Source organism: Petaurus breviceps, unplaced genomic scaffold (genome assembly GCF_028583685.1).
Source record: "Petaurus breviceps papuanus isolate PSGF00001 unplaced genomic scaffold, PetGlider_PUasm1.0 138, whole genome shotgun sequence".
Classification (NCBI taxonomy): domain Eukaryota; kingdom Metazoa; phylum Chordata; class Mammalia; order Diprotodontia; family Petauridae; genus Petaurus; species Petaurus breviceps.
In genome coordinates, this window is record NW_027185694.1 from 21,789,079 (window position 1) to 21,816,479 (window position 27,401).

Here is a 27,401-nt window from a genome sequence, read left to right on the forward strand (position 1 = left end):
TTTTTTTTTTTTTTGCTTTTTGGAGGGCAATTGGGATTAAGTGATTTGCCCAAGGTCACAAGGCTAGTTTTTGTGTTAAGTGTCTGAAGCGGGATTTGAACTCAGGTCCTCCTGACTCCAGGGCCAGTGCTCTATTCACTGCTCCACCTAGCTGCCCTGCTATTATTACTTTATTATTATTATTATATTTAAAGTGGGCATTTGGGGTTAAGTGACTTGCCCAGGGTCACACAGCTAGTAAGTGTTAAGTGTCTGGGGTCAGATTTGTACTCAGGTCCTCCTGACTCCAGGGCTGGTTCTCTATCCATGGTACCACCTAGCTGCTCCTTAGCCATTATTTTTGTTACTGTTATTAATGAGATGGAAAGGAAGACTCAGCTTGGAAAGGGCTTTAAAAACTGAACATAAGACCTTTTATTTATTCCCAGAGGCAGTGGGCAACCATTAGAGGTTACTAAGGGGAGGAATGCTGAGGTTAGACCTTCACCTAAGAAAATCACTTGAGCCTTGAAGGAAGAGAAGGCTTTCAGTAGGAAGGAGCATGTAGGCATGGAGTTGGCCTGCACCAGTGCATGGAAACAGAAGTCAGGACAGGATAGAGACTGGCCAGTGGCTTAGTTTATCAGGAATGTAAAGGGCATGAAGTGGGTTAGAGCCAGATAGTAGAGGACCTGAAATACAAGGTGAAAGGGTTTGTAGTTTATCCTAAAGGAAACAAGGAGCAGCCTTTAAAGATTCTGAGCAGTGGAGTCAGATCTGGGCATTAAGAAAATTGTTTTGGTAGTTGAGTATAAGATAATTTGAGGGAAGCGAGACTAGAAGTAAGCAAAGGAGTTGGCCTTCCCTTCTGACCTGTGTGCCTGGTGCCTGCCGGGGTTTTAGTCCTGTCTCTGCCGCTGACTCATTAGATGACAGTGGGCAAGATGGCCTGGAAGGGCCCTAACTCTGGAGTTCAGGGACTTTTTTTTCACTCAAGTCCCGGTTTTATGATCTAATGATATCATTTAGAAATTTGACGGGTTCCTCTTTCTGGGGACAGGTTTATAGAGTTGAGTTGTTTTTGAAGGACCAAAGTTAGGTCACAAGTACCTCTCTGGCCTTGTGAAGCCTGAGTAACTCACAGCTCTGGGGCTCATGTCAGGAAGCATCTCCTAAGAATCTTTCAGCTGATTCAGTCTCCTGCAAAACCCCCATTTGTGAGAAGAACATTTGGGTGAAGCTGTAGCCTCAAAGTAAGTACAAGGACAGCACAGAGTACCCCAGAGATCCCCCCAGGTTCCTTTCCTGGCTGCCTGACTGAAGGAGGTGCATGGAATTCTGGAAGAGCTGCACGTTTTAGCCCCCTCACACAGAACATCTCTAGGAAGCAAGGACCGATGAGAGCCCTGGGGCAGTCGGCTGCGAGGGGAGGGCACTAAGCAACCCCAGAAAAGCCACTACTCTGGGATATAGTAATAACAACTTTCACTTAGGTAATACCTTGGTCATATGTTCCATCTTTACAGTGACCTTCTGTGGTTGGTGGAGCATATGGGTGTTCGAGGAGGCCTAGCCCCTCTGGGTGTTCGAGGAGGCCTAGCCCCTCTGGTGGGAGGACTTGCCCAGCCCTTTCCAGGCCTGCTTATCCACCTTTGGTGTCAACCTGGCACCTGGCTTTCACCTATGGCTCCAAGAAGCTCTAGCGTGTATGGCAGGCACACCTTGTCATACTGTGTTGGCAGACAGGCTCATTCAGGTTGAAGGTAACAGTGGGCCCAGACCTGTTGGTGAGTTGGGGGGAATCTGCCCCAGGCATGAGGAGACTTCCCCTGGTGGAATAGATGGATGAGAACAATTTGTTCAACAACCACGAAGGCGGCTGAAGCAGGGGCTGTGGAGCGCTTAGAGCTTGGTCACCACTGGGAGATCCTGACCTTTGGTGCCTCTGGAAGAGAGAGTGGGGCTGGTGACTTGAAGTAGCTGTGCCCCACTTAAGTCCCGTTCACACGTGAGTCGAGATGTCGCTCTGTGATGTCATTGGTCCTCTTCAAGAGTGAAGGACAGATGGCGACGATAACAACAGTGGTGATATCCCCATTCTACAGATGAAGAAACTGAGCTTTGGAAAGGGGAGTGACTTGCTGTGGGTCCTGCAGTCAGCAAGATACGGAATCAGAAACCTCTGGTTAACTTCATGCTTCTTTCCTTCACAGCTCTGGTTGAGATCAGTTACTCTAGCTGTGTAGGACACGCTGCCTTCAGGGATCCTTCCTTTCCTTCTTCTGAGTGAACATGAGTCTTCTCCCTCACCTTCTGTACTTTTTCCTGCTTACCCAGCCCTAGTGTTTTGGCCAGGGGTTACCTTGGGAAATAGGCCTGCGTTACTTGGACTTCTAAACATTTGATGGAGAAACCTAGATTGTCCCAACTACCTCAGAGCGATAGGAAGAGGGCTTAATGTCTTATGATGAGGCATGGGATGGATTTGGGGGCCAGTTTAGTAACAACAGTTGGAGCTGGAGGAACTCACCCTTGGTGACGGCACCATGGTGTGCTTTTGGAGTAGAGCTAAATTTGCGGCCTCTTGAGTCCAGAGCAATTTAAATGAAGGTCTGAAGCTTTTGGAAACCTCTGGTTAGTGTAATTTTGAGAGGAATGTGTTGAGAAATGCACTAACTGGAAGGAGGGAAGGAAGAAGGGAGGGAGAGAAAGACAGAGAGACACAGAGGAATCACGCATCTCATACCGGTTGGAGTTTCATGCCAATCTGAGGGTCCTGAGGGTGCCTTTGGAGGGGTAACAAAGCAGCTGTTGAGTCGAGCGCACTAAGTGTCTCTGAGAAGTGCCAAAGGTCTCCAATAGAGACTACAGTGGGAACAGAGTTCTGGCCGGATGTCTCTGCCTAAATGGGCACTGTCTTGAGGATGAATCCTGTGGACCAGGCGGTCTCATGAGAGCTGTGTGGTGACCAGAGAATGGAAAAGGGCTTGGATTGAGAGTCAGAGGAGCTGAATTCAAGGCCTTGCTCTGTTGTCCTCATCACAATGCTCTGCAGTGAGTAGTCACTGAATAAATGTTGATTGGATAAATGAATGAATTAATTATCTTTTTTTAAGAAAACACTGAGCGGCTTCTCCCTCATTTGAGGTCTTAACACAAAGTGTTGATGACCAATTGTAAGGGATATCGTAAAGGAGGGGCTTTGATTTGGGCTTGGGAATATTTGGCCTGGAGATGTATAAAGGTTAAGAGGTTAAGAATGCTTTCCCTCTCTCCTTTTCAGGCTATTATGAGGCTCTGAAGTGTAGTATAGAGATGTGCTGTTATTGCCTGTGCTTTGGGTTGTGACTGGCCCTCAGACTGCAGCAGCCTGGAGAAGTCAGTGTTGGACTTCACACATTTTCCTAGTATGTGTCGTCACATAACGATCTTGCCAGAGGAAGACCTGTGCAGCTGTTGGTAATGTGGAGCTCTTAAGATAGACTTCCTGGATTTCACTTTAGGGGATTTTCTTTCTCTTCCGGCAGTTTCAGTTTTGTTACATAAAAAGACCCTCTCGGCTTTTTTCAGGGAGGTTGTTAGTGTTGGATCCTGGCTGAGTGTTCTCAGAGACACTCCCCAGAGAGAGAGGCACACCCAGGCCCAGCTCTCAGGACTGACAGGCTGAGCTGGGCAGAGGAGACAGGCCACATGATCCAGAAGAAGACGGGAAGGAAAAGAACGGGCATCCTAGGGGAAGACATGCAGATTTGGTGGCTTTTCCTGCCAGGCTGGTCATGGGGGCTGGGGAACTTCCTCAGGACAGAATTCTGTGAGAAGAGCTCATTGCTGCTGCTCTTATGCCTGTTCTCATTATTGCAAAACCAGGCTTCTGGCCACAGCCTCCCGACCATTTCTTCCCTTCCCCTCTCAGTTCTCCCTTCCAGTCCCTTCTGCACATGCTGCCAGATACACCTCCTCTCCCAATAATAATAACAGCTCACATTTCTCTAGCATATTACAGTTTACCACATGCTTTTCTCACAACAGCCATGGGAAGTAGGCGGTCTACACTTACCATACTGGTCTACATTATGCCACAGTGGGTAGAGGGCTGGGCCAGAAAACCTCTAAGGTCCCATAGAAATGTCTAGTTCTGGCTTTGATATTTATTAACTTAGCATAAGTCTCTTAATCTCTTTGAGCCTTAGTTTTCTCATCTGTAAAATGGGAATAATAATACTTATGCTACTTATTACACAGGATTATTATGAGGAAAGTGCTCCATAAACCTTAAAAGTCTATCCAAAGGTGCAATCCTTTTACTTCTTCCTAACTGATTCTCTATCCCAAGGGTATCAAACTTAAATAGAAACCAGGCCATCAAACCCTATATAAGGGTCCCTGTAAGCAGCATATTAACATTATCAATATTCTATTGTATTTTTATTTATTTTTTAAAAATATTTCTTAATTGCATTTTAATCTGGGTTGTGCAGCTCTCTGGACTGATTGATAGTTGCCGAAGGCCAGAGGTCAGCGTTAGCATCTCTGCTCTGTCCCAATCCCATATCCTCTTTTCTTCTCGATTTCCACATCTCTCCCTCCCTGCACCTTTTCAGCTAAGGACTTTGCCTAGAAAATAAAGGCCATTCACCTTGAGCTTCCTCACCTCCCCTTCTTTACATCTCACAATCTCAGGTCCTTCTTTGCCCTCAAGGAGCTCACAGTGTCTGGTTCTGTAAAGGGGATCATAATCCTCCTAGCCTCTCAACATTCTCCTTGACTCAACTCTCCTTCATGTCATGTTTCTAATCAATTGCCAAACTTTCTTGTATCTCCCTCCACCGCATCTCCTCTTGTCCTTTCCCTTCACATAGCCACCACTCCAATTAGGGTCCTCATCACCTCTCACCTGGACTCGAGCCATAGATTTCTTCTAATCAACCTTCCTGTTTCAAGTCTCTCCCTCCTCCTGACTCTCCTCAAGTTGCCAAAATGATTTTCTTAAAGCACAGTTCTGACCACGTGATTCCCCTACTCGATGAACCCCAGGGGCTCCCTATTTCCCCTAGGATCAAATAGAAATTTCTTTGTTTGGCATTTGCAACCTTTACAACCTAGCCCCAGCAGTCTTCTCAGCCTTATTATCTATCACTCCCCTTCATGAACTCTGTGGTGCAGCCACAATGACTTTCTCATTCGTCTTAACATATTAAATACTCCTTCTCCCTTTTCTGTGCCTTTGGATGGGTAATCTCTGATGTGTGGAATCCACTTTCCTCACCTCCCCCTTTTAGAAGCCTTTGTTAACTTCAAGCCTCAACTCAAGCACACCTTTTCTGCTTCTTCCTGTTCTTCCTGCCTTTTCTGCCAAAATCACTTTGTATCTATCCGGTATGTGTGCCCTTGTGGCTTTCCCAATAAGCTGTCATATCCTGGAGGGTATGAACTGTTGCATTTTTGCCTGTGTCCACAGCTCTTCAAATGGCAACTGAGCCATCATAGCTACTCAATGATACTTTTTGGTTGATTTATTAGCGTCATAATGACTGCCTCCACAGAGGAGCTCAGACACTATTTGTACATGACAGGCCTGTTCTCTGACCTTGGGCCTTAAGACAGAATGGAAAGCGCCATACTGTACCGCTGACTAGCTAGCAGCGAGTTTGGGCAGTCTGACTCGCCCCTTCCTCCTCCTTGGCCCTTATTTTCCCCATCTGCCCAGGGAGGGGTGTTCTCCTCTGACTAGACTGCCATTGCTACTGAGGGAAAGCTGTAGGGTTTCTGTGGGGAGTCCTTGGAAACTATTGATTCCTTTTACTTATGGTAAGATTCACAGTGTTTCTCACAAATGGTCAGTGTTTGGTTCTAAGTGGATTTTGTATCCAGTTCTAAGGCGTAACAGGCCTGTTGTGAAAGCCCCCTCACTGACTTTGATTGTACTTGTCTCAGACGGTAAAGAACAGTCTCTCTGTTGGTCTCTCTGCTTCTCTTTTGCCAGAAACTTCTCAGGCTTTTCTGAATGATAATCCCAATTCATTGAATGCATTTTGTATTCCTGCAGTTCAGCCTCTCCGCCCCCCCCTCCCCAGAGCATTTCTGATGCTAATGATATTATAATGGTTCTCCCCTAGGTGCTTCCTCAGTCCGACTTGGCCCCTTTCCATGGCTTTCAGCCAGAATGGCCTTTAACTCCTGGTAGCTGCCCATTGCTTCTCTTCCTTGTGGAGAAGCTGAGCGACTGCCCAAATGGTCTGTCGTTCAGAGTTCCCTGGCATTATTATACCCACCCATCCCCCAGCATTGCTTCTAAGTGGAAAGAGAGCCCAATTGTGTTTGCGGGTCACTTTGATCGGCCTGGGAGTGTGTTCTGTTGACTAAGCTATTTTTGGTCTCCCTGTTTTGAATAATGACCATTTTTCCACCTGCAGGAAGGGTGTTTTATTTACAAATGAACAATCATTCCCAGTCTCCAGGGAGAGGGGCCCCTCTACATCTGCCTGCTTCTATCAAGGGGAAAGCAACTTGGCAGGTTTGGATTCCAAGAAATGATTTTCTGTCAGTCGGAGACTGCTTGGAACTGAGGCCATGGTGTTCAGACAGCAAGGGATGCGTTTCCTATGCAGAGGGGAGTTTGGAGGCAGCTGCAAACCCTTCTTTGTGGCTTCAGTGCATTTGTCTCATTCTGAATGGACAGGATAGCATTCGAGGCTTGGGCATTTCCTTTAGAAACTTAGAGCAAAAGCCTGTGGGAGCAGAAAGGGCTGTCAGATTCTCTGTTCTTCTCCTCCCCTCCCCTAAGTTAACTTAGATAATAATCTTCATTGAAAAGTCTCATCCTGAAGCCAAATCTGGGGTTAGTGAGCAGAGCTCAGCAATTTTATCTGTTCCTTCAAAAAAGCAATTATGTTGGTTTTTAAAAAGGAAGCAGTCAAATACTTAAGTACTTACTGTATATCAGGCTCTGGAATTCATTCATTTGCTCTTTTAAAAACAATTTCTTGACACCTTTCATTTTTTACCCCACATTTCCCAGTATCAGCCCAGCTCTTTCCTTGTCATGAAGAAAACTAGTTAAGCACAACTGATGTAGCCACTGAGGACAGTATATGGAACATCCAATTCTTAAAAGTCCTGTGTTTCTCTACCAAGAACAGGGAGGTGTGTTGTATCCTGTGCCCTCTGGAACCAAAGCTGGTCCTTGCTCTTAATCTGAGGTTAGCTTCCTTTAAGTATCATACCTCCCCCACCCAGTTCTGCTTTCTCACTCTGCCTCAGTTCCCAAGGCTTGCCTTTCTCTGAATTCTCCATCTGTCATTTCTTCAGCACCACAACATTCCACTTTACTCATCAGCCCCTCTTCTGCCTGAAGCTGAGGTGTCAAACGTGGGCGTGGCACAGCATCCCTTAGTGCAGTCAGACCTGGATTAAAATGTAATTGGGACATATTTAACAAAATAAAGAAAAATACAATAAAAAGTAGATAATATTACATTTTAAAACTAAGTCAGTGTACCATGGCAGGGATCCCTGTTTCTGTCTGAATTTGACACCACTGCCCCAGAGGACTTAACTCTGATCCACAGATTTCCTGCCCCAGGACCCTGCTGTCCCCTATTGGTGGATGCCTCATAATCTGCTCTATCTTGTCCAGGCTCCAGTCACACTTCACTTTGCTCATCAGCTGACATGTCACCTTTAGTCTACCCTCCCCCTCCCCAAGTTTTCCAGTTCTGGAATCATAATCAACTCAGCTTTGTCACTGCTCCTGGAAAGGTGGGTCAACCCACCCCACTATGGCTCCACTCACCATTCTGGTAACTTTCCAGACCAAAATATCCCTCCCTCCCTGCTCACCACTCCCCTCTCTATCTAAATGTGTCTCCCTCTATTAGAATGTAAGTTTCTTGAGAAGAGGGGCTGTCTTCACTTGTGTTTTGCTCTTCATATAATGTTTGGTACATAATAAGCATTTAATAAATGCTCTTTTATTCATTCACATACTATTGAGGTCTAGGGGTTCTTGAACCCTGAAATTCAAGGGTAAACAACTTTCAGGTCCTGCCTCAAATGAATTTGACTCAAGCCTCCTTTGAGCCAAAGACAAGGTTTATTAGAACACCGTTCTGGGTGGGTGAGATTTTAAGAATCCACCCTATTGGCCAGATTTTAAAAATCCTACCATTGGCCAGACTCTTAAGGAATCTGAGCTTTTTAATGGGGGGCAAGATGGACCTAGTATAAAGAAAGACTGTGGGAAGGATGTAGGAGTAGCCAAGTAGTCTGGGGTCAGTGGGAGGTGACATAGAAGCACCAGGAAGTACTGGGTGCCCCAGGCAAACTCCAGGGACCTGGATCACAGGAGAAAGTCCAGGAGTTTTCCTTTTCCCAAAGACATGGTCTTTTCCTTTTGGGGGTTCAACTCCAATCTTCATCAATACCAGTTTGTTCAGCCAGGTCTTGCTCCCACAGAATGTGCTGCTATGTCTATCACTTTGTCATTCTTTCTAACACATTTATTAAGAACCAACTGTATACAGAGGCACTGAGAGAGATCAAAGTTTCTATGGGACACAGCCCACCCATGGAACTTCCAGCCTTGTAGAGGGATGAGACACCAACACAGATAACTATAATGCTCTGTATTATGTGAAATGTATTTGAGGGCTCCAAAACAAAGTACTGCATGTGGCCTGAGGAAGGAAGGTCATTATTAACTGGGAGGATCAGGAACTTCATGTAGGCGGTGGCATTTGAGTTGGGCCTTAAAGAATGGGTAAGGGGCGGCTAGGTGGCACAGTAAATAGAGCACCAGCCCAGGAGTTAGGAGGCCTTGAGTTCAAATCTGGCCTCAGACACTTAACACTTACTAGCTGTGTGACCTTGGGCAAGTCACTTAACCCCAACTGCCCTGCCTCCCGCCAAAAGCAAGAATGGGGGATTGAGGACATTTGCAGCATATGGAATATTGTGGCTTTGAGAGGGTGCAGGCTATGTTTAAAGGACTGTGCAATCATAGGATCATAGGTTCAAAGGATCATCAGTTGAGAAGTGGAAAGAACCTTAATGTTGGCCTGCTCCAACCCCCTAGGGCAGCTAGGTGGCGCCATAGTGCCCAGAGTGCTAGGCCTGGAGTCAGGAAGACATCTTCTCAGCGATCCTGGTCAAGTCATGTATCCTTGTTTGCCTCAGTTTCCTCATCTGTAAAATGAACTAGAGAAGGCAATGGCAAACCACTCCAGGATCTCTGTCAAGGAAACTCCAAATGAGGTCACAGAGAGTCGGACACAATTGAAGCAAACTGAAGAACAACAAAGTCCGACCCTCTCATTCAGCAGATGAGGAGAGTGAGGCCCAGAGAGGTTAAGTGAGGTGCCCATGATCACACAGCTATTATGTGGCAGAGCTGGAAATAGAATACAGGCTCCTGACTTCAAGTCCTGCTCACTTTCTACTGTATTTCACTGTATTCTAATTTAGCTGGAGCTTAGATTACATGTGGGGGAACAGTTGGCTGCAAAAGTAGGCTGGTGTCAGCTTGCAGAGGGCCTTGAAGGCCAGATTTAGGAGGATGAGCTTTATTCACTAGACAAAGGAGAACTGCTCACAGGCAGCGAGTCAGAGGACAGAGCAAAGGAGATGAGAGAGAACCTCAGACATACTAGTAAGGGACAAAAAAAGCGGGTGATTCCAGGGCTTTCCACAACACTGGACCAAGAGGATCAGTATGCTTTTCCTGACTCACCACATCTGCTTTGGATGCAGAAGTTTCAGATAAGTCCTGGTCCTGGAGAGGCTGCTTTCTCCCTGCTTCTTGCCATCTCCAACTTGAGTCTGGGGGGAGGAGATGGCAGTGGCTCCTGGGGGCAGCCAGTGGCACCAGGACAGGCAGGACTTATTGCTGGACCAGGCACAGTGTGTCCCTCACTCAAGATCCTACCCAAACAGCCCAAGCTGTCTCAGAGCAATTCACCTTCAGCTCACCTAGGCACTCCCCAGGCTGTGTCTGAGGCTGTAGCTGGGGGCCTCTTTCTTGACCGTGTGAATCTGTAGACTGTGCGCCGTGACAGCCAGAAAAATTAATTCAAAGGGACATCACATCCATAATACAGAAAAGGATAGTCCTGCTGTCCACCCTGGTCAGGCCACATCTGAAATCCTTTGGACCTGACATCATAGGAAGGACACTCAGAAGCTGAAATACATCCAGGGGAGGATGTCCATAGTCTATGGTGAGAGGATTTGAAGCTGTCACTTAAGGAAATATTGAATGAACTGGATATGTGTTGCCTGGAGAAAAGAGGGTTTAGGCTTTGAAGGCCTATCAAATAGAAGAGAGATTAAGTTTATTCTCCTTGGCCCTAGAAGTTGGAAATAGGACCGGTTTGTGTCTGAGGAAGAGGATTGTTACAGCCAGGAGAACTTTGGCTTAATGTAAGGAAAAATATACTAAATTAGAACTATCCAAAAGCGGAATGGGTCACCTTGGGAAGTAGTGAGATCCCCATCGTTCAAGCAAGATATTGTAAAGGTGATTCCTACTCAGGGAAAAGATGGACTAGATGACCTCCTAGGCCCCTTCCAGCTTTTATGATTATCTTATATATTCAAAACAAGGCCACAAAGAAAATGTTCTTTTGCCATGTCTTTGGGCCTGTTTACTCCAGTTGCCTTAAGGGCTTTGGAGTGGAAACAATATTATAGATCAGGCTAAGTTGCTGTCATAAAGCCTAGGAGTCAGGAGTCCTGGGCCTGATACATAGTAGTTATTAACAAATGCTGACTGATTGATTGATTGACCCAGTTCCAAGTCTGTCATCGAGGGTAACATTAGATGATTCATTTGGTCTTCTGGGGCCCCATTTTTTCCACCTGCAAAATGGGACCACACTGTTTCCACTTGAAAGGGACATGATATGTTTTTATGCTTTGAATTCTTTTTTTTTTTTTTAAAGCAATTGGGGTTAAGTAACCTTGCCCAAGGTTACACCGCCAGTTTTTTTTTGTGTGTGGGTGTTAAGTATCTGAGGCCAGAACAGATCCTAGAGTCCTCCTGACTCCTGGCCGGTGCTCTTATTCACTGCACCACCTAGCCGCCCCTGTGCTTTGAATTCTTTATAGGAAGGACCCCAGGGAACTTAATAATAGCATTGATGGTGATGATGTAGCCCCTTTAGACAGTTGACAAAACACATTCTTCACACCAGTCTAATGAGACTGAGAATACAAGTGTTAATTACCTTTGTCTTACTGAGGAGGAAAAGAAGTCCGATAAAGGTGAAGCGATCTGCCAGTGTCGCCTAGCTAAGACGTGGAGGTGTTTGGACTCAGAATCACAGTCTGAGCTGGAAGGTCACTGGGAGGCCCCCCACAGCACAGCAGAGCCCAGCACTCATCCAGCCTTCTGTTGGAGACCTGTGGGGCAGGCAGCCAGCCCAGGCCTCCTGACATGGCAGAGCCCGTCCTCAGCCCTCCACAGGGCTCATGGTCCGGCTCTCTGGGACGAAGCAGAATGAATCTGGCTCCTCTTCTGTATTATAGCTCTGCAAATATTTTTCTTCTTCTGGCTAAGTACCGGAATTCCTTCAACTGATCCCCAGATTGCACCAAATTAACATCCATCACCATGCTGGTCACCATACCCTGGATGTTCTCTAGCTTATCAATATCCTTCTAAAATGTGGTCACTATTATTGATAACAATGTTGACCTCCTCTCATCATATGAGAGACCATTATCCATGTGTAGGTCTCACAGGTGGGATTCGAACCCTACTCCAAGTTCATCCTTCTGTGCTTCCTCCAAGGGTCCCTCTTAGGTCTGCATTGTATGGCCTCTCCTAGGGGAAGATCACATTAGCTTTCTTGGACATCATTTTGTACTCTTGATTCACTTGGAGTTTGCAGGCCCCAGGTCTTCTGACTTTCAGACCCTTCCACTTTTTTCACCACTCTGCTACTGGCTGAAGTGTGGCCCTGGGGAATAGCATCTGCCTCTCTGTTCACATGCTTTTGAGAAGCGCTCTCGTCCATTAGCTCACATTCTTGCATGTGTTTTAGGAGCTAAAGCTGGCGTGGGAATGGATTGAAACCACAGCTTTGCTCCTAGACTATCAACACCAGAACTTACATTGTAACTGCTTGTTCTTTCTGCCTCTGCATCTGGCCGGGCGTCGGTACAATGTCAGTGGGCCCCTGGTTTGGAATCAGAGGGCCTGTGTTCAGATTCTGCCTGGCAGGCAGCCAGCCCGCTTCTTACTTGTATGACCTTGAGCCCAGCACTCCTCTCTCAGGGAGTCTGTTTTCTTTTTTGTAAAATTAGGGGGATGGCCCTTAAATTTAAACTTCAAGTCCCTCCTAGGTTGAAATCTTATGATCCTGGAACCATATTCAGAAACAGCAACTGACCTGAAATGACCGTCTCTTTTGGTCATTGGGGATCCCTCTACTGTTATTTCTTACCAGAGGCAGTGATCACAAATGACTTTTGGAATGCAGCTGTGACCTGTCAGGGCTCTGGTGACTCCATTAGGAGACTAGCTCTGGCTTAAGGAGGCAGTCATCTGAAGGCAATTAAGTGCAATCCCTTTGTAGGGTCATCCAAAACCACTTGGGCTTTGTTTTGTTTTGTTTTATGATGCAAAGTCCAGAATGAGTCTAATTAAGTAGATAGGAAGGCTTGAGCCACGTGGCAGCATGTAGACATTAAACAGTAAAGCCAACATTGTCTGGAAAAGAGTTCAGTTGGCTCCTCAGAAAGTTCTTTTTCCTGGAGGGGTATGTTGAATTGTTCTCCCTGCTGTATAGCCACCCCTGCCTGGGAGCTACCTCCCCCATTTGGAGGGGGTGTCACTCCCCTGCTCTACTCTGCTTGGCCTCTCTTAAGTGCTCTGCCTGCATTATCTCAAACAGCTTTTCTTCCCTTTGGGCTGATCTTTGAGGCTCAGCCCTGCCTTGGGACTTTTTTCTCCTTGTGTGAGGAGCTAAACAGATAAGAATTTCATTCTTGGTCATTCCTTTCTCTTCTTTTGTGTTAGGCTATTTTGGGGAAATGATCAAAGGTCCGGAAATGAGATCGAGCTGATGGTGAGGGCTGGTGCTTCTTACCCTCTGATTCATTCAGTTTTAGGGAGGAAACAAAGTCAGGAAGGAGATTCATGTGATTTTTGAGAGGTTTAGAACTCAGGTCTCCTAACTCTAAGTCTGAGGCTCTTAATGTTCTAGTGTGGTGCCCCTGGCAGTGGTGTGCCAGAAGCAAAGGGGGAAGGCCCAGCGGGAAGAGGACAGCCCATACTCAGTGATGTAGGGTTTGCAGTTATTTTTAGCAATAACTTAATGACTTGACCTTTTCCTCTCCTGTCTCTTCTAAGTTCTACTCATTCATCCAAGAACTCTCCGACTTGCTTTTCAGATTCTGGTCCGGAGACTACCTGATGGCACTGAAGTTCGAGGCCGGGTGGTGGAAACAGAGGCATACTTGGGGGCTGAGGATGAGGCTGCACACTCAAGGGGGGGTAGGCAGACACCTCGCAACAAAGGCATGTTCATGAAGCCAGGGACCTTGTATGTGTACATCATATATGGGATGTATTACTGCATGAACGTCTCCAGCCAAGGTGAGTAAGGCCAGGCCTGGTGAAGGAGCAGGACCAGGGGGCTGAACAAGGCAGTTCTTAGGGTCCCTTGGACCCTGTCCTTTCCTTCTTCCCAGAGGGAGGGCTCCTCTGAGAGTTTCCAAAGGAGACAAACTTCTCTAAATCCAGCTTCTTTCCTCAGCCAACACTTCCACATTTCTTCCTTCAGCCTTCACCTCTGCTGAGAGGAAGCATGATTTTTAAAAAATGGATATCTTTTGTCTTTACATCACCTCAATTTCACATTTTATCCCTTCCCTGTCCTTCTCAGAAGGCTTAACCTTTTTAGTAAAGAATTTTTTTTTTTTAAGCAATCGGGCTTAAGTAACTTGCTCAAGGTTACATGGCCAGTTATTTCTATAGGGTGTGGTGCTGAATGTCTGAGCCCGGGATTCAATCTCCAGGTCATCCCAACACTGGAGCCAGTGCTCTTACTGGCTGAGCCACCTCGCTGCCCCTTAGTAAAGAATTTTTTAAAAGTAAGAAAAAAAATTCAGCAAAACCAACCAACATACTGGAAAAAATCTGATCTTATATGAAGTGTTCCACACCCCTGGTTCTCCACCTCTGCAGAAACTCAGAGGAAAGTGTATTCTCTGGAAAGCAGCCTGATGTTAGGGAAAACAGACTGGATTTGGAAGGCCTTGCAGTCCCAGCCTTTGTGATTCACTGGCTGTGTGATTGTCTGGAATAAAATGAAGGGTCTTGAACTTGGTGATCTCTAAGGCCCTTTCCAAGTACAAATCCCAGGATCTTAGGGTCCTATGAGTGCTCCTTCCCTAATTCTCTGTATGTCATTTCCCTTCCCTATATGCTGTTTTTTAAGAAAAGCTCTAGAAATCAAGAATGAATATATCAAAAAATTCAAGCTGAGGAGAAAGAAGGGGTCAGAACTGGAGCCCCAGAGTTGGATGAGTGAGGATGGGTACAGATGGGACTTCAGTTCCCATCCTTGAGATTGCTTCTGAGAGCTTCTCAGACCTTCCCGCAGGCCTCTGAGACTGAGTTGCAGGGGCCTGGATCCAAGGATTAGGCCCCTAGTGAAGGCCATTTCCGTGATAGGTCTTCACCTGAGTCAGCACCTGAGAGTCCCTTGAGGTGTGTCTTAGCTAAATAAATACTGATTGATTTGGAAGTAAACTGAGAAGGAATGGGGGACCCTCATTGCTCTGAATAGTATGGTGAAATGCCTCCTTAAGAAGTGGTCGCTTGAATATTGTCCCTATAACTCTTACCCCCTGTATTCCCTAACCCAAGAAGTGGACTGTCTTTTGTTTTCCCTGTAACAGGCAGTTCTGTCTCCAGGCTGCCTGGAAGGGGCTGGCTCTCTCTCTATCAGAAATAACCCAGCCTCAGCTGCCTTGCTTTCCTCTCAGATCTTGCCTCTTGAACAGTACAGAGGAAATTTTACTTCAGAATTTTTGGGACCAAATCCAGAGAATTTGGAAAGGGAGGAGAAGGAATCTGCCAGAATAATAATGCCAGTAATAACAGCAGCTTCAATCCAGGGAGTGTGTCTAGGCTTGTACCATGTGCCATACCATGGGAGATGGAGAAGAAGGTTTTTGCTATCTAGCAGCACACGCTCTTGTTAGAAAGAATGAGTGATCACGGGGCACTCACTATGGGCACTGTGCTAGTGCTGGACATACAAACACAACCCACCAAGGTCGGCTCTGCTCTCCAGGAGCTTACATTCTAAGAGGGGAAGAGAACACGTTTAGGGAAGCAGTGGCCAGGAAGAGGGAAGGGTGAGTAGTTATAAGGAAATTGCCATGTTATTTCCAGGAATAGTGAAGTTGATTTGATTCCTGTTCTCAGAGCTAGAGTTGGGTAGGGTGGGAAGATAGATGCATGCTGTGGCATGGCGTGGAGATGCCCAGGAGGTGGCTGAATGCTCATCAGTTAGAGCCAGGTATCACAGGGGCCAGGAGAAGGCAGAAAAGGAAGAGACTGGAGGTGTCAGGAGGTTGCTGGGAACTGGTGAAAAAATGAAAAAGCATTTATTAAATACTTCTTATGTGCCAGTACCAGGCTGAATGCTGGGGATACGAAATACAAAAAGGAATACAGTCCTTGTTCTCGAGGGAGTAAGGGAAGATAATGCATCAAAGGGAGGGGTGATTTGGTCTGAGTAGTCACTGGGATGTTGACAGGAGCCAGGGGGCAGGCAGTTGATTGACATGTCCTTTCCAGGAATCGTAAATATACATGTCTCTAGCAACAGCAGATTGTGTATGATCAAGTACTAGCTGGGGAGGAGAGAAAGAGAAAGGTAGGCTACAGCAGTGGAAGAAAGTTTCTTTTGGGAAGAGGTGGGTCTTGGAAAGAATTTATTACTTTTTTTAGAGACACTAGGCTTCTTGATACCCAGAACCTCAACCATCTTGGGAGAGTGACCAAGCCCAGCGGCCCTGGCCTGTTTCTCTGACAACACCCCTCCATGGAGACTGAGCATTCCAATTTAATTGCCTCCTGAACTATTATTTCTGTGTTTAACAAACTTCCACCACCTGTTACTTTCCCTATCCTTCTATTAATTTCCAGCTGGTTAGGAGTAAAACACCCCCAGCTTCCAGCTCCCATTGTCATCCCATCCTCACCATCTCTGCCCCACCCAAATTTTACTCCAGCTCTTCCTCTCCTTTTCTTTCTTTCTCTTTCTTCTTTCTCTTTATTTCTTCTCCTTTCTTTCTTCTTTCTTCTTTCTTTCTTTCTTTCTTTCTTCCTTCTTTCTTTCTTCTTTCTTTCTTCTTCTTTCTTTCTTTCTTCTTTCTCTTTCTTTCTTTCTTTCTCTTTCTTTCTTTCTCTTTCTTCTTTCTTTCTTCTTTCTTTCTTTCTTTCTTTCTTCTTTCTTTCTTCTTTCTTTCTTTCTTTCTTTCCTTTCTTTCTTTCTTTCTTTCTTTCTTTCTTTCTTTCTTTCTTTCTTTCTTTCTTTCTTTCTTTCTTTCTTTCTTTTTCTTTCTTTCTTTCTTTCTTTCTTTCTTTCTTTCTTTCTTTCTTTCTTTCTTTCTTTCTTTCTTTCTTTCTTTCTTTCTTTCTTTCTTTCTTCCTTTCTTTCTTCCTTTCTTCCTTCCTTCCTTCTCTCTCTCTCTCTTTCTAAGTTTCTGTTTCTTATATCACCGTAGTTATCCTAAGTATCCCTCCCCTTCTCCTTCCCTTCCTAGGAAGCCGTTCAATATGACAAATGGTAATTTTCTTTATTTTGCTTTTTGGAGGGGGGAAGGCAGGGCAATTGGGGTTAAGTGACTTGCCCAAGGTCACACGGCTAGTAAGTATGTTAAGTGTCTGAGGTCGGATTTGAACTCAGGTCCTCCTGACTCCAGGACCGATGCTCTATTCATTGCGCTGCCTAGCCGCCCCCAAAATGGTACTTTTTTAAAGAGAAGGGAAAACAAAGCACAATGGATCAGTACACTGAAAAATTCTGAAAACATGTAGAATATGTAACACCTGTGTACCTGCCACCTCTACCTTCTCATATCTCTTCACTTGAGTTCCACTTGATTTTTATGATTTTGTTACTTTTACTTTTGATTTTTTGTTGCCATTGTTCTTTCCATTTGTATTGTTAAAGTGGCTGTGTCTGTTGTGTTCTTGGCTCTGCTCACTTCACTCTGCATCAGTTCACATAGCTCTTTCCAGGCTTCTCTGTATTCACCACACATCATTTCTTTTTTTTTTTTTTTTTAAAGCAATCGGGGTTAAGTAACTTGCTCAAGGTTACATGGCCAGTTATTTCTGGGTGTGGTGCTGAGTATCTGAGCCCGGATTTGATCCCTAGGTCATCCCAACTCTGGGGCCGGTGCTGTTACTCGTTGTGCCACCTGGCTGCCCCTAAGCAATTGGGGTTAAGTAACTTGCTCAAGGTTACATGGCCAGATGTTTCTGGGTGGGTGCTAAGTGTCTGAGCCTGGATTCGATCCCCAGGTCATCCTGACACTGGAGCCAGTGCTCTTACTTGCTGTGCCACCTGTGCCCCCACACATCATTTCTTACAGTGTAGCAATATTCAAGATACTACATTCATGAGCCACCATTTGTTTGGCCATTTCCCAGTTGATGTGTACCCCTGCTTTTTCACTATGCCCTCTGGAATTTCTGTTTCATTATGAACAAACTTCCCTTCCTTCTGTATCTCTTCCCTTACTACTTACTACTTACTACTTGCCTTCCTTGAAACCCGACTTCTCTCAGATGACACTGAGTTCCTGGCTATCATATCTGCCACTTTCAAGCCCTCCCTTTACCACTGTCACTCAGCAACTTTTCTCCTTTAAATTTCATTCTATTAAAAACTTTAACCCTACATAGCCTACAGAATAATCCCTACTGTCAAGAAACTGACATTCTAAAGGAGGAGAAAATATGAACATATGTTAACATAGAATAAATGTGGAGTAAATACAAGTTAATTAAATATTAGGTAGCTAGGTAGGAAAGACATGAGCAATGGAGGGGATCAAGAAAGTCTTTGTTTAGGATGTGGTGCTTGGGCTGAGTCTTAAAAGGAAGTGAAGGATTCTGTCAGGTGGAAGTGGAGAGGGAGTTCATTCCAAGTACGGAGGACAACTGGTGTGAAAGCATGGAGAGAAAAGATGGAGGGCTGCATGTGAAGCACAGAGAGAGGTCCAGGGATGGACCACAGAGTACGGGATGGAAGAGCACTGTATGAGAAAGTTGGAAGGTCAGGGCCATGTTGTAAAGGACTCTTTAGGACTAACGAGTTTACATTTGATCCTAGAGGCAACAGGAAGCCACTGGAGTTCATTCAGTGTGGGAGTGACATGGTCAGAGCTGAGCTTTAGGAAAATCACTTTAGGAGCTGTGTGAAGGACACATTGGAGTGGGGAGAGACCAGTGAGGAGTCCATTGCAACACTCCAGGCAGAAGGTGATGAGGAGCTGAACTAAGGCGGTGACTGTGTGAGTAAAGGGAAGGGAGAGATACGAGAAATGTTATAGAGGCAAAAATGACAGTATTTGGCAAAGGATAATATATGTAGGTCGAAGGATAGTGAAGAGTTAGGGTGACACTGGGGTTACAAACCTGGGAGACTGAAAGGTGATGCTTTGGAAAGTTTGGCAGAGGTTTAGGTTTAGGGGACAGGATGAATTCTGTTTTGGACACTGGAGTTTGATACGTCTCTGGGACACACAGTGGAAACATCCAGTAGGAGTTGGTGAATTGGGGTGGGAGGTCAGAAGAGAGACTGGTACTGAATATATAGATTTTCATTGATTAATTAAATTAATTAATTAAATCCACAATGTCTGATGAGGACACCAAGAACAGGAATGTATACAGAGAAGAGGGCCCGGGATATAGCCTTGGATTACACAGTTACAGGGCGTGACATGGATAACGAGTCATCAAAGGAGACCAGGATGTGGGAGGAAGAGAACCAGCAGAGAGCAGTGTCACTAAAACCTCAGAGGGGAGAGAAAATCCCAGAAGAGACTGTCAGAGGGTACAAGTTAAGGAGGAGGTCAGGAAAGAAGACAAAAAGATTTCCCAAGTACGACAGCTGGTAACTTCAGAAAGAGCTCTTTCACTTGAGTGATGAGGTCAAAAGTCAGACTGCAGTATCAAGGAGTGAGAGGAGAAGAAATGAAAGCAAAGACTGTAAATGACTTTTTGGAGTTTGGCTGAGAAAGGGAGTAGGCACAGAATGATAGTTTGAGGGGACAGTAGGATCTTTTTTTTTTTTGCTTTTTTGGAGGGCAGTTGGGGTTAAGTGACTTGCCCAAAGTCACACGGTGGACAGTAGGATCTTGACAGGATTTTTTAAGGATGGGGGAGACTTGGGTGTCTTTGTAGGTAGCAGAGGAGTCAGTAGATAGGGGGAGACTGATGATTAGACAGGGAGAGGGAATGAATGCTGCAGAAGATGGGAAAGGGATGTGATTAAAGACATGTATGTATCGAGGGGTTGGTCTTAGCAAGAAGTGCCATTTTATTATAAGGGACTAGATAAAAGGAGAGATGGAAAGATAATGTCTGAGGGATGTGAGATGAGAAATAAGAGGGAAGAGGGGTGAATGGCCTCAATTTTCTTGGTAAGTAAGAAGTGAGGTTCTCAACTGAGAAACTTGGAGAGAGCAAAGTGTGGGAGGCTTGAGAAGAGGTTTGGAATAGCTTCTGTGGGAGTGAGATAGGAATCAATTAGGAAGGAATAAAAGGATTACCTTGTTTCAGCCAAGCCCTGGTGAGGTTAGATAGCAAACCTGGAGTGACCAGTCAGCAAGGTTGTGTGACTTCTAGTTATTTCCAACAATAAATGAGTAGGAGTGGAAGTGGTGCATGAAGGGAGTAATCTAGGGTTGGGGTTTTGCAGGGGATGAACAGTAACAGGACAAGGGCCAGGGATTTGAGACCACAGTGTGTGCAGCTGAAGTGTTTAACTATAGGATTGTTAACTATAGGAAGAGAGTAAAATGAAGTCAGAGCAAGGTCAGTGGCCTGAGGTATGGAGGAACTGGAGGTTTTGAAGAAGATAAAGAATAGAGGTGTCAGGGCAGCTAGGTGGCATAGTGAATAGAGCAACGGCCCTGGAGTCAGGAGGACCTGAATTCAAATTTGACCTCAGACACTTGCCATGTGACTTTGGGCAAGTCACTTAACCCCAATTGCCCTCCAAATAGAAAAAAAAAAGAATAAAGGTGTGAAGCCTAGGGAGAGAGGGAATGAAAGGAAGTTATGGCCAGATTGAGAATGTTTTTTGATTAAAAAAGTATTAGGCCATGTAGGCTGGACTTAGAGGAATACTCCCTAGATGAGTTTTTGGAATGTGACAAAGAAAAGGAGAAAGATGTGATGGCAGCGATAGTGGGCCATCGGCCCAAAATAAAGGTGAAAGCAAAATTAAGTTTTTGCTCCTGGGGTCATTTCATGTTATGACATCTCAGAAGAGATGGGCAGGCTTGGCATCAAGGACACAGGTGGTGGATAAAACGATGGCAAGCGGGAGAGAGAGCCATTTCACCCTCTGAGACCAGGGGGGGGGGGGGTGACAAATATAGAAGAAAGGAACATTCATAAGGTCATAGAATTTAGAGCTGGAAGGTTCCCTGACTTTGGAGGATGAGAACCCCTTTTTTATTTTATATTTTTTTAAGCAATTGGGGTTAAGTAACTTGCTCAAGGTTACATGGCCAGTTATTTCTGGGTGTGGTGCTAAGTATCTGAGCCCAGATTTGATCCCCAGGTCATCTTGACTCTGGAGCTGGTGCTCTTACTCGCTGAGCCCACCTGGCTGCCCCAAGAGAACCCCTTTTTTAATGAAAAAAAAAATTTCACAGATCTCTACATTATGTAGTTGCACTTAGTACCACCTGAAACTGATAATAAGAAGCTACTATGAATTCAGTCATATTTTTATATTTTATTTAATCACAAGGTTATCTACATTCATTTGAAAAGTAATAATATGTGTCTGTGTGAGATTCAGTCTGCAGAAGGTATTTTTTCTTATTTATTTTACTAAGTCATGTTGCATATTTTAGTAGATTTAGATAAATGTAGATTTAAAATAGGTGTTTCAGGGATCCCAAGATCCTTTCAGGAACTCTGTTTGGTTTACCCTTGCATCCCTTCACCCCCACTGGAGTCCTCATCCCATGGATTGGAAACCATTGATCTAGTCCAATTCCTTTAATTTACAAATGAGGAAACTGAGGCCCAGAGAGGTTAGGTGATGTATACAGAGTCATGTAGGTAGTAAATAGTCCAAACAGCATTCCAGCCCAGATTGTCTAATTCCGAGTAAGGAAGTAATGATCTGCAGCAGGAAAGAGCACTAGATATATGGTCAGACAACCTGGGGGGAAAGCCCAGTTTTAAGCCTGTTTTCTTGATAAGCAGGTCAGTTTATGCCTTGTTTCCTCCTCTGAATAATGGACCAAGTACTTTCTACTTTTCCCTCTCATATACAGGATTATAATGAGGATCAAATGAAATAATGGACGGAAAGTATAAATGTATTTGTGGTGCTCCCTTAGGAAAGTGAGCAGGAAAGAAGTAAAGGGAGTTGGAACCTTGAGACTGGAAAAGTTTATACATGGGACTCTGCTAGCTCCTAATTTTGTCTTCTGTTTGGGAAAGAAAACACCCAGTTTTCTCCTTTGGGCTTAGAATAAAAGAACTCAATCTCTGAAAGGAAAGAAAGTTGTCTCATCAGCACTTTGGCTCCCCCTGGCACCTGTGTGTTGGGCGATGTTCATGAACTCTCTGTGTGGTCTGGGAGCCTCAAACCCTCAAACCCACAAGAACGAGACAGCCCAAGATGTGCCGGCCCCACAGCCCTTCAGCGAGTACAATGGGTTTCTTAAAGGCGCTTTCAGTTACACTGACTCTTCCCGAAGCTATTTCCTGGGATGGCTATGGGCCTTTTGTCAGACACATGTTATAAACTTTCTCCTCACGCATGGGTCTCGCCCAAGTGCAGGCCTGGGTTCTCATTCAGGCCTCCAGCTTTTGAGTTCTTCCCCTTCAGAGCTAATCACTTTGATAGTTTCTAATTGTTGATTAAATTCTGGAATTGGCTTCTCTGCCCCCAGCTTCTGGCTCTCTCACTCTATGGCTTTCTTAGTTAACCATTTCTTTCTTCAGAGACCCTGAAATCCCTGCTCCCTTCTTATGGTCCCTTCTATTCTTCTTCATAGTCACTCCTGCCAAAGATAACCATTTCAGAGCCTCCATAGACAGCCCACCTACACAGTGTTTCTTTTTCCTGTTTTAGAGAGAATCTTTAGTTCTTGACATGATTTCAGCCCAATTAACATTGGTGTTAGTCCTGAAACTCCCATGGCCCAGACTAGAGCTATAATCATGCCTCCTCCCTCACAGCTCTACAATATTCTGCACCTTATGTAAAGCATGACAATTTTTAGGACTTTATCATTTGCATGGCACTTGCAGATACATTTTAATTTGAGCCTTAAGACCACCCTGGGATACAGGCAAGGCAAAGCTTACTACTCTAATTTTACAGAGGGAAACGTGATTCCAGAGAAGTGAAGTGGTTTGCCCCAAGTCACAAAGCCAGTACTCTAGCCCTGACACATGAAAGAGGTGAGAGCTCTTTCTTCCTATGATGCCCGTCTGCTCCCTTCCCACAGATGCAGAAGATAACTTGCTGTGTCTTAGGCACTATGCTAAGCACTATACAAAGAAAGGCAAAAAACTGTCTTTACTAGTCGAATGAGGGAGAGAACCTGAAAATGACTGTACAAACATGATATTATCTACCAGATAATTGGAGAAGACCAACAGAGTGAAGTCACTAGTATTAAGGGGGATCAGAAAAGACTTCTCATAGAGAATGGAACTTTAGCTGGGACTTGAAAGAAGCCAGGTAAGTCAGGAGGTAGAGATGAAGAAGGAAAATATCCTAGGCATGAGGAACAGCCAGTGGAAACGCTGGAGTTGGAGATGTGCTGTGTCAACAAGAGGAGGAAAGCCAGTGTCACTGGATCATAGAGTGTGTGGTAGGAAAGAAGGTGAGAAGACTTGGAAGGTAGAAGGGGGCCAGGTTGTGAAGAGCTCTGAATGTCAAACAGGGCATTGTGTATTTGATCTTGGAGATGCTAGGGAGCCACTGAAGTTTATGCATTTTTGTTATTCGGTTATTTTCAGTGGCATTTGATCCCACTTCTTCATGATCCCATCTGGGGTTTCCTTGGCAAAGATACTGGAATGGTTTTCCATTTCCTTCTCCAGTTCATTTTACAGATGAGGAAACAGAGGTAAACAGGTCTAAGTGACTTGCCCAGAGTCACACAGCTTGTAAGTGTCTGAGGCCAGACTTGAAGATGAGTCATCCTAACTCTAGGCCTGGTGCTCTATCCACTGTGCCACCTAGCAGCCTGTTTATTGAATAGTCTATTGAATACAGTCAAATCTGTACTTGAGTACAGATGTTTCCCATCTTTAAAAATCAAAGGGGTGGAGTAGCTCTCATCTAGGAATGGCCTTGGACCCAGCCCAGGGTGGCTACTACTTCTCCCTTATACTTACAGATGAGGAAACTGAGGTCCAGAGAAATGACGGGATTTAGCCAAGGTCAGTGGCAGAGCAGGGTGTGAACCCAAACATTCCGACTCTAGAGCTGGCATTCCTGCCAGTGTAGCCATTATTGTTCTCTGGCCTCAGTCTTTTCCAACTTGCTCTCCTCCAAACCTCCATTTCCTCATTGGTAATGAAGGAAATGATAGTTGCATTACTTCCTTCTGGTAAAGGGAGTGTTGTGAGTAGCTATTGTTGTGGAAGGTTGGAAATGCCATGTGACCTCAGCAAAGAGTTCTCCCAGGGCTTCTTTAGACCTTGGGTTCCCTATCTGTTTAATGGGTAGATTCACTCCTGCCTTCTCCTCCTTCAGGCCAGGCAGGAGTTAGAGGACCTTGAATCCTTTAGGAGAGAATCACAAAGTCTCTAATGGCAATAATAAATGACCTTGATGATTATTAATTATCCTTTTGCTTGAGCATGGTTAAGCCAAAGCTACAGGGTTCTGGTTTGACACATAGATAGCACTGCCAGAAATGATACAGCATGTTTTGTTTACTCTGAGATGACAAAGAATAACATCTAAGAGAGGAATTTATGTTGACAACTTACCTCTGCAGCACTAAGGGCTGAAGCTTTTTAACTCCTCAACAGGTCAGAATGGAGGTCTGGATGGACCTAGTCTATTAAGATAGAGGACAGAGAGATTGACTGCTAGTCATACAGCCTTGCTTCTTCCATTGTGGGGTGCATAGGATGTAGTGGGCCAATTCTCTATGAAAGAATAGGTTCCCTAGAGGCAGTCTTTGGAGATGATACTTTGGTCTCCCAGGAGGCCTAGCTTTTATGGTTTACATTAGCTCATTTTTTTTTCTTTTGTTGGAGGGGGGAAGGCAGGACAATTGGGGTTAAGTGACTTGCCCAAGGTCACATGGCTAGTAAGTGTTAAGTGTCTGAGGCTGAATTTGAACTCAGGTCCTCCTGACTTCAGGGCCAGTGCTCTATTCACTGTGCCACCTAGCTGCCCCGCATTAGCTCATTTTCTGAGAAGGTCCATGGAGCAGAACAATGGAAGGATCAGAACCCCAAATTCTTCACCACTGATGCACTGCCTGAATTGAGGGGGTGCTGGGAATGAATATTCTTTCCTGTTGCAAACTAGATAGAAGGTGCAGCATTGGCACTTGGCTGTTTGTCAGGGCAAGGAATGGTTCTGCAAGTTTTGGATATGCTAACCAGGTGGGGAGAGTAGGGGGATATTGAGACCAAAGGCAAGAAAAAAAAATGGGAACGAGTTTGATATGTGTAGGTGAGATTATGAGAAGACCTAATTGGCAGGAATGGACTCCCATGTTCAGTAATATTCTCTCTTTAAGTAATGTATTGCCTTGCCAAATGTGCATACATTGTATTCCTCCAGTAAAAATCAAGCTCCTTGAGGGTGTTTTTATTTTGCTTTTTATATCCTCATAGTACTGTCTTCCATCTTAGAAGTGCTTAATTTATTGAACTGATAAGTAGGGTAGGATCAGACTGAGCATCTTAGCCTTGAAGTAGGGAGCCACTGAAAGTGAGTTCATGAGCAAGATGATCAGACAGTGAAAGACTAGAGGAAGGGAGACAAGTTAGGAAGCTATTACAATGGTCCAGGCAAGGGAGTACTTTACTGAGGACCTCAATAAAGGAAGGTGTGGTAGTAGAGAAGACTGGATGATTTATGATTCGTGTTAGAGATAAATGTAAAGTCTTACATTTGAGTGTTTTTTTTTTAATTCACTTTACAAGATAGCAAAGACAGATTATTCAGAAGCATCCAGGGGGCAACCCTAATGTGCAGATTTGTTTGTGGGTGTTGCTCCTAGAGAAGACTTAGAGCAGACTATGAGACCTATCTTCAGATATTTAGAAATAGACAGAAGGATTCTTCATATTCTGTTGGGCCCTAGAAGGCAAAACTAGGAGCTTGAAAACTTGGAAAGAGATATTTAAGTATGATGGAAAGAGAAATTTCCTCACAATTCAAGCTATTCAGAAGTAGAATTGGCTGCCTTAGGAATGGCTTTCCCTTTTGGAGACCTTCAAGGAAAGGCTGGATGGCCACTTGTCAGTTATAAGGGGGGAGTCTGTCATAAGGAAATTTGAGAACATTTGGCTATAGGAGAGGAATGTGATTCTTGGATTTGGGAATTTGAGAGAATGTTACAAGGCGCCCTTTATACAGACAGGAAAGTTGGTGGGGTGTTGGGGATCTGTTTTGGAAGAGTTCACTGAAGGAACATGAAACAGATTTGGCCTCCTTGCACGACACTGGGTAAGATCTCCATTTCTGCCTTCTCATTCTCTAGGAGGTTCCCAGCTTTGGGGATTGAGAACTGATGAACAGAAAATTGTCCCAGCACTTGCAGTTTTCTAGAGGGCGCAGCAACGAACATATTTTGTGGCTAGGAAATGTCCCCCATGGACAGGAGCCGCCCCCCCCCCCCCCCCAGGGTGTGGAGTGGAAGTGAGGTGCTGCTGTTACCCCCCCAGCCACTGAGCAGCCACTGCCCTTTGATGCCCTGCCACCGCCGGACACACTTGGATGTGAACAAGCAGTTGAAGAACTGCTGGAGTATTTGCAGAGGAGCTAGAATTTCAAGGCTTTGTTGGCCTTGATCATATCTTTACATTCTTTGAAAACTGGCTGCAGAGGGGGTGTTTGCAGACACGGCCAGGCCAAGATTACCAGTTCCCTTATCTGTTTTCCAGTCTGTACCAGGAAGGATTTGCTCATTTTATGAGTTTCCCAAATTTTTAGCTCTGCTGGATGTTTCCCCCTGACTTCTGAACAAGTAAAAGGACAGTCTGCCATGGAACAGAGGCACTGGGCCCCCACAGCAGGCTGATGCTTTGGGAAGGAGGCAGCAAGGGCAGTGAGTCACAGGGGTGGAGGGGCAGGAATATCCTGTTCTCAAGCAGCTCAAATTTGTCAGCCAGAGGCTGGATTGAGCATGAGAGCTCTGCTGAACTCAGCCTGCCTGATTGTCCCCTAGGGGCTGTGTCCCCTGTCAGGAGACTCTCAGCCTACCAGGGCAGCCAAGTGGGAGGGTGTTTGTAAGTTTATGAGAGTATGAAATAGAGGTTCTGGTTTAGTAGAAAACACAAGGTGTTTTGCCATCCCCCATCTGCCCCCTCACAGGCTGGAGATTAGTACCTTTCTACTTCCATATATGATCCTTTGGTTCTTGGCCATTGGGCAAACCTAGAGGAATACCCTGGAGGCAGCCGGAAGGGCCCCTTAGGGCACAGGTGGTAGAAGAGTCTGGGGAGACTAAGGAAGGAATCAGGACTGTGGGGGGAGGGGCAGTGAGGAGGTGGTTTAAGCTATGTTCCAGATGAGGCACATTCCATCAGAGCGGGTGAATTCCCATCTCAGCCCTATCACTGCTGTGCACTCTGGGCTGCATGCAGATAATATTACTTGCCTCAACAGCCCTACCAGCATTATCCTAATTCTATACATGAGGAAACTGGGATTCTAGGAGGGGGAACCATTAAGGATGACAGGACTTAGAGCTGGAAGAGGGAGGCTCTGAGAGGAGTGCCTTGCTGGTAGGTCACCCCCATAAATTGTGATGGAGCTCAGACTCAAACCCAAGCTTTCTGATCACAACACTCTTCCCACTCTCCTACTCAAGGAAGCACCTGAAGAGATCTAGCTATTTTCTGGTCCCCTAGGTGTCAAAGCTAAATTCAGAAGAGATCCTCTCCCTCCATGACCCAGCAAAGAGATGCTACCCTTTTCACCTGATTCACATGAATG

General features: G+C 45.2%; 1 protein-coding gene across 2 annotated transcripts in view; it reads left to right on the forward strand.

Moving 5' to 3' along the window:
* MPG (N-methylpurine DNA glycosylase) overlaps nucleotides 1–27,401 on the forward strand; it is a 60,930-nt gene that overhangs the window by 31,574 nt on the left and 1,955 nt on the right. For both annotated transcript variants that reach the window (XM_069107653.1, XM_069107643.1), the window contains one exon: nucleotides 13,372–13,576. In XM_069107653.1, coding sequence (XP_068963754.1) covers nucleotides 13,372–13,576 — 205 coding nt within the window. The remainder of the gene's footprint in view (nucleotides 1–13,371; nucleotides 13,577–27,401) is intronic.